Source organism: Echinops telfairi, unplaced genomic scaffold, assembly GCF_000313985.2.
Source record: "Echinops telfairi isolate 266 unplaced genomic scaffold, ASM31398v2 ScPeMD7_7417;HRSCAF=8455, whole genome shotgun sequence".
Lineage (NCBI taxonomy): Eukaryota > Metazoa > Chordata > Mammalia > Afrosoricida > Tenrecidae > Echinops > Echinops telfairi.
Window position 1 is genome coordinate 2,537,832 of NW_022111317.1, and position 5,405 is coordinate 2,543,236.

The window sequence follows — 5,405 nt, forward strand, 5'->3', positions numbered from 1 at the left end:
GGTCTACTCAGCAGATGCCATCGGTGCCCACTGGGGCACAGGACATGGGGGACAGAGGGCGGGGTGCTATGGTAGAAAGCTTGTGAATGAAAGGGCTCTCAGCAGGGTGCTGAGAGGGAGGGAGCCCCGGGGTGGGCAAGGCCCCTGAGCATGGCATTCAAGGGTCCACGGAGGAGGGTGGCTGTTGACGGGGCAGCCCTGCGATCGCCCTTCCCCTGGGGGTCACTGTTTGGTGGCCTGACCATTGCCAGGTGGCTCTGACGACACTCGGGCCTGCAGCCTACGCCATGTCTCAGTTCTCTGGTGCTGCTGTCACACAAATACCACAAGGGGGTGGCTTTGTCAAACAGAAACTTTTTTCTCAACGTTTAAACATTTAGGGCCAGAGCCAGGTCCAGTGGGTGTGCAGTGGGCTACACCGTTCTCTGCTTAGGAGGAAGGTGAATGTCTCCTTCAGCACCCGGGGCCCAGGGTTCCTTGGGGATCAGCTCACCGCCGTCTTCCCTAGGTCTAGACCAGGGGCGGGGAACATCTGGCTCACGGGCTATATTTAAAATAAACCCACTGCCATCAAGTTGAGGCCGACTCATAGCGACTCTGCAGGGTAGGGTAGAACTGTCCCTGTGGGTTTCTGAGAGTGTAACGGTTTATGGGAGTAGAAAGGCTGGGTCGTTCTCCCACAGTGCGGCTGGTGGTCTCGAACCGCCCGTCTTTCAGATCGCAGCCCAGCTGGTAACCAGTTTGTCACCAGGGCTCCAAGTACTGCCCACAAGAATCACCCCTACCAGCCAGCAGCTCCCCCAGAGAAGCAGTTCCAGCCATCACATTGAGGGGGAGTTAGATGTCTGAAGAGTGTGGCCCTCAAACGGTATTCTAAATATCCAAATGGCCCCAATGGACAAAAGGCACCCCACCCCGGTCCAGAGCCCTGAGCAGCCCTCGCAGACAGAGGCTTCTCAAGGGAGGGAAATGGACAGAGCTCTTTACCTCGTTGGACCCACCGAGACGGGGAACCCCAGACCCGCTGCCCCGCATCGTCTTCAAACCCTGAACTGGAGCTTGAGGTCAAGTCCTGATAGGAAACCACGGGGGCAAGGGGGCACGTGGGGGCTCTCTCGACTCCCTGCTCAGCTCCCCTTCAACCTGAGCCCCTGCTCTAGAAGCTTCGTAAAGCAGGGGCTCCCAAGTCCAAAGCATGTGCTCAGCTCCCAGCTCTTCTTTCTTGGGGTACTGAGATCCCCCCATTTACTTCCTCTCTCTCAAGATAAAAGGTAATGAAGGCCACAGCCCAAAGAAATCCCCGACACGGAGTAGGCTGCGGCCCAAGGACAGGTGCCGCCCACCCTCGCCTCCTCCTCCCCTCGCCCTGTGCCCATGGAGGTGCACCTGTCAACGCAGCGCTCCTTAGCATCCCACACCGTTGCCCTTCCCGGAGAATCCCCTCTGCCACCGCGGTGGCTGACTGCAGACGCAGGGCTGTGCTTGCTGCTGTTGGCAGATGCTGTCCGGGCGATGCCGACCCCAGTGATGCCCTGTATGCCAGCTCCCGCACCAGCCTCACAATCGCCTTATGCGAGAGCCCTGGTGGCAGCCACTGGTGCCCCTCCATCTCGAGGGTCTTCCTCTTTCTCACGGACCCTCTACTGACCCAAACAGGATGGCCCTCTCCAGGGGTCGGTGCTCCTGACGCGTCCAAAGCACGGGGACAGCATCGCCTCCTCCCTTCTGCGGCGCACGCTGGCTGCGCCTCCTCCGGATTGCATGTGCTCGCTCTCCTGGCGGGCGGGCTGTGCCGCGTTCAGTGCTCTCACCACCACCACGCAAAGGCGGCGTCCTATTCAGCGCCCAGAGCTCGCAGGTAGAGGAAGCGACCCCCCCAAAAAAACCTAATCACGGTTCGAGCCAGGTGCACCTCAAAGTGACACCTTAGCTCTTGAGCACTTTGAAAAGCGCTCGTGAAGCACATCTGCCCGGCACAAGCCATCATTTGACTTCCCCACGGCTGCAGCCGTGAGCGCTGACTGTGGGAGCGATTCTTCTCCCGGGCCAATCTCCCTTCAGTTGTTGAGGTCGGAGTCCACGACATAAAAAAGCTCCTTCTCCACCGAGAGAGGCTTCGGTGGTGAGAGGAGGAGTCCCGGTGGCGAAGTGGTTACATGTTGGGCTGCTAACTGCAAGGTCAGCGGTTCTAAGCCACCAACGGTTCCTTGGGACAAAGATGGGGCTTTCTATGCCCGTCCCGGAAACCCACAGGGGCAGTTCTAGCCCACCCTGTGAAGTCACTCTGAGTCAGAATTGACTGGATGGCAGTGCGGGCTGGAAGGGGCTGGGAGGAATCACAGGGCATGAACACATCCTACGCTGACTGCAGGAATGGCCGTGGAAATATGTGGATTCACGAGCAGCTGCTGAAGCATGCACTTGTAAGTGGGGTGTGTGGCAGTGACATCATCTGTCAACTTGAGCAAAGGGGTGGAGTCCGGCCTGTCAATCAGGTCACGGCCAATGAGGCCTCTGTGTGGGCGTGGCCTTCTCCTGAGGATTCTGGGAACTCCTGTCTTCCTCCCTAGAGGTGGGACAGACTCTCTGCTTTGTCTTCCTGTTGACAGGGCACATGGAGTCACACTGATGGAGCCAGAGCTTTGGAGCTGAAGGAGCCTCGTGGAGACCAGCGCCAGCGCTAAGATGCTTCCACTGCCACTGGATCCACAAGACTTTCCACCCACAGGACTGTGATCTTCCTGCATTCGTGTCATTGCAAGTGTTGCGTGAGTCTGAAGAGGAATTTACAGATTGGTATCGGACATATGAGCTAATATCAGACTTATGGACTTGATCCGGACTGGGTTGGGATGTTTTCTTAAAGTACAATTGCTCTTTGATACAAAGCTCTTTCTTATACACATGTGTCTCCCTGGATTTGTTTCTCTAGTCCACCCAGGCTAACACAGTGTTTGAATTGTATATGTCACTCAGATATCAATAAAGATGTTTGCTTTCAAGGGTTGGGGAAGAAAGAAGAAGAAGAATGACGTTCGGATCTGTGTGGCAACAGGCATGATCCTTGGAAACTTCCTGCGTAAAAGACACCAGACCCAGGTAGCGATCGGTATGGTCCCACTGAGAGGAAGGGTCCAGGGGAGGCACATGCATAGAGACAGAGAGGAGATCAGTGGTCAGCTAAGGCCTGGGGCTGGTGAGCTCTGGTGGCGCAGGGGTTATTATCCGTGGGACTGATAACCACAGGGTCAGCGGTTCAAAAACCACAGGCCACTCTGCGGAAGAAAGATGGATGGGGCTTTCTACTCCCATGAGAAGTTACGGGCTCAGAAACTCACAGGGGCAGTTACACCCCGTCCTGCAGGGTCGCTAGGAGTTGGCCCCGACCGGATGGCGGTGAGTTGGGATGGAGAGGGCTGGGAGGAGGTGGCTCTGGTGGCGGAGTGCTTAAGCCGTCGGCTGCCAACAGGAAGGTGGAGGTTCGGACCCACCAGCTGCTCTGCAGGAAGAGGCATTCTGCCTCTGTGAAAAATGCAGAGCCTCAGGGACCCTTCGGGGGCAGCTCTGCTCTGTCCGCAGGATCCCCAGGAGCGGGCATCAGCTCGCTGGCAGGGGTTCAGGGCACAGCAGTAGGGAGGGGAAGAGACAGCTGCAGAGCTCAGGGTCTCCTGAGTGGAATCGTCACTCTTTCCAGCAAACTTCTCAGCCCCCTGACGTTCCATCTCGATGAGGCTGGAACGCACTCTCCCACTCACCGGACGTAAAGCTGTTACTAGGCAGAAAGGCTTCGGGCCCATACTTCCTGGGCTCGAAGGTGGCCAGGAGCCGGCCATACAGCCCCGTCCGCTGGCTGGACACGGACAGCTTCAGCAGACAGACGCCTCGCCTCTGCAGCTCCTTCGGAGAGATGTTCTCCTGCCAGGCCCTGGAAGACATCGACGTGCGTACTCAGCACTCTGCCGGGCCAGCCTTTATCCCCACGCATGTCGTGGGCAGGAAAAGGGGTCAAAAAGCACACTGGGAGGTACTCAATGCTCCCTGACAAAATGTCAGCACTGCCCCAGCCCCTAGCTTCCCCTGCTGTAGTCCCTGGCCCAGAACGCCCAGACCCTCCTCCCACTGACTCGAGACAGAACCCCTGGTCGCCCTCTGCCCCCCTCCACTTCCACTGCCCACTTCCGGCTTCCTGCGTCACTGAATCCTATTGCCCCTTCCCCACATGCATCCTCAACCCACCTCTGCCACTGGTCCATACAGCTACATACAGCCTAGCTCAGGCCACATCATCACTCACCAGGCTCCTAACTGCCTGGCCAAAGTTGTCTGGCATGGCAGCTCAAGGAAAGGTCAAAGATTCAAGTACACCCAAAGGTGCCTTGGGGAGGAGGCCTGGCGACAACCCACTTCTGCAAAGGCAGCTACTGAAGACCCCACAGGGTGTGGCTCTGCTCTGGGCACATGTCGGGGTCAGTCACCCCCATAGCAACCGTCACTGGTAACTGGTACCCACCTCTGGCCTCTCCATGTCCCGCTGTCTTCCCAAAATGCACATCTATTACCTCCCTGAACAAGGAAGACGGAAGAAACACCGGTGCTTTTGAACTACGGTGCCGGGGAAGAAGATTGAAAGGGGGCGGGTGGGGGTGGTGGTGTCAAAAGATCTGTCGTGGGAAATGCACTGCCAGAATGCTTAGAGGCAAGGATGGGCAGACTGGGTCTCCGTCAGTTGGACACGCTGTCAGGAGAGACCAGTCTCTGGAAAAGGGCATCGTGCTTGATAAAGCGAAGGTGCAGCCACAAGACGGATTGACAGTGGGCTCACCCATCACACTACTGCGGGGATGGCCCATGCAGGACGCGGGGGCCGTGTTCCATTCTGTTGTACACACAAAGGTCACGGAGTCAGGACTGACCACACCGCCAGCTCCCTCACCAGCTGCGACACTGGGAGGCCAGGCCGTTCTCCCTTGACACCTGTTCGGATGGCGCTTCCTGCTGACAGGAAGATGCTCCAGGGGGCCACCGGCTGGGAGTTGAAGCCCGTCCCCCACCAGGGCAGGGAGAACTTCACCAGCGAACCATCTCCGCCTTCCCGGGGCTCAGTACACCCGCTCAGACTCGGGGTGCTCGGGTGGCAGGGAACCGCCCCCTGGGGCTTTCCGAGGCTGGAAACGTTTACCAGCGCAGGCGGCCGCAGCTTCCGCTGGAACTCACTGCTGGGGGGTTCGAACTGCTGACCTTGCAGTGGCAGCTCAATGCGTACCCCACATCGCCCTGCGGCTGTTACGCTCAGGGAGGGGATTTCAGGCGCCGAAAACAAGGGGCTTCCGAGGGGTCCGGAAGCGCACACAGGCTGCCGCGGGCGGTCCCCCGGGTGCGGGGTCCAGCGGCCGCCGCGCCCAGGC

The 5,405-nt window shown here is 58.5% G+C and overlaps 1 protein-coding gene across 1 annotated transcript in view; it reads right to left on the reverse strand.

Moving 5' to 3' along the window:
• Positions 1-3,956, reverse strand: part of IGHMBP2 (immunoglobulin mu DNA binding protein 2) — a 17,013-nt gene extending 13,057 nt beyond the window's left edge. The window contains exons 1-2 of the mRNA XM_045297143.1: positions 3,756-3,956; positions 2,755-2,774 (exon numbers count right to left, since the gene is read on the reverse strand). Coding sequence (XP_045153078.1) covers positions 2,755-2,774; positions 3,756-3,936 — 201 coding nt within the window. The 5' untranslated portion in view covers positions 3,937-3,956. The remainder of the gene's footprint in view (positions 1-2,754; positions 2,775-3,755) is intronic.
• Between the last annotated feature and the right edge of the window lie 1,449 nt (positions 3,957-5,405).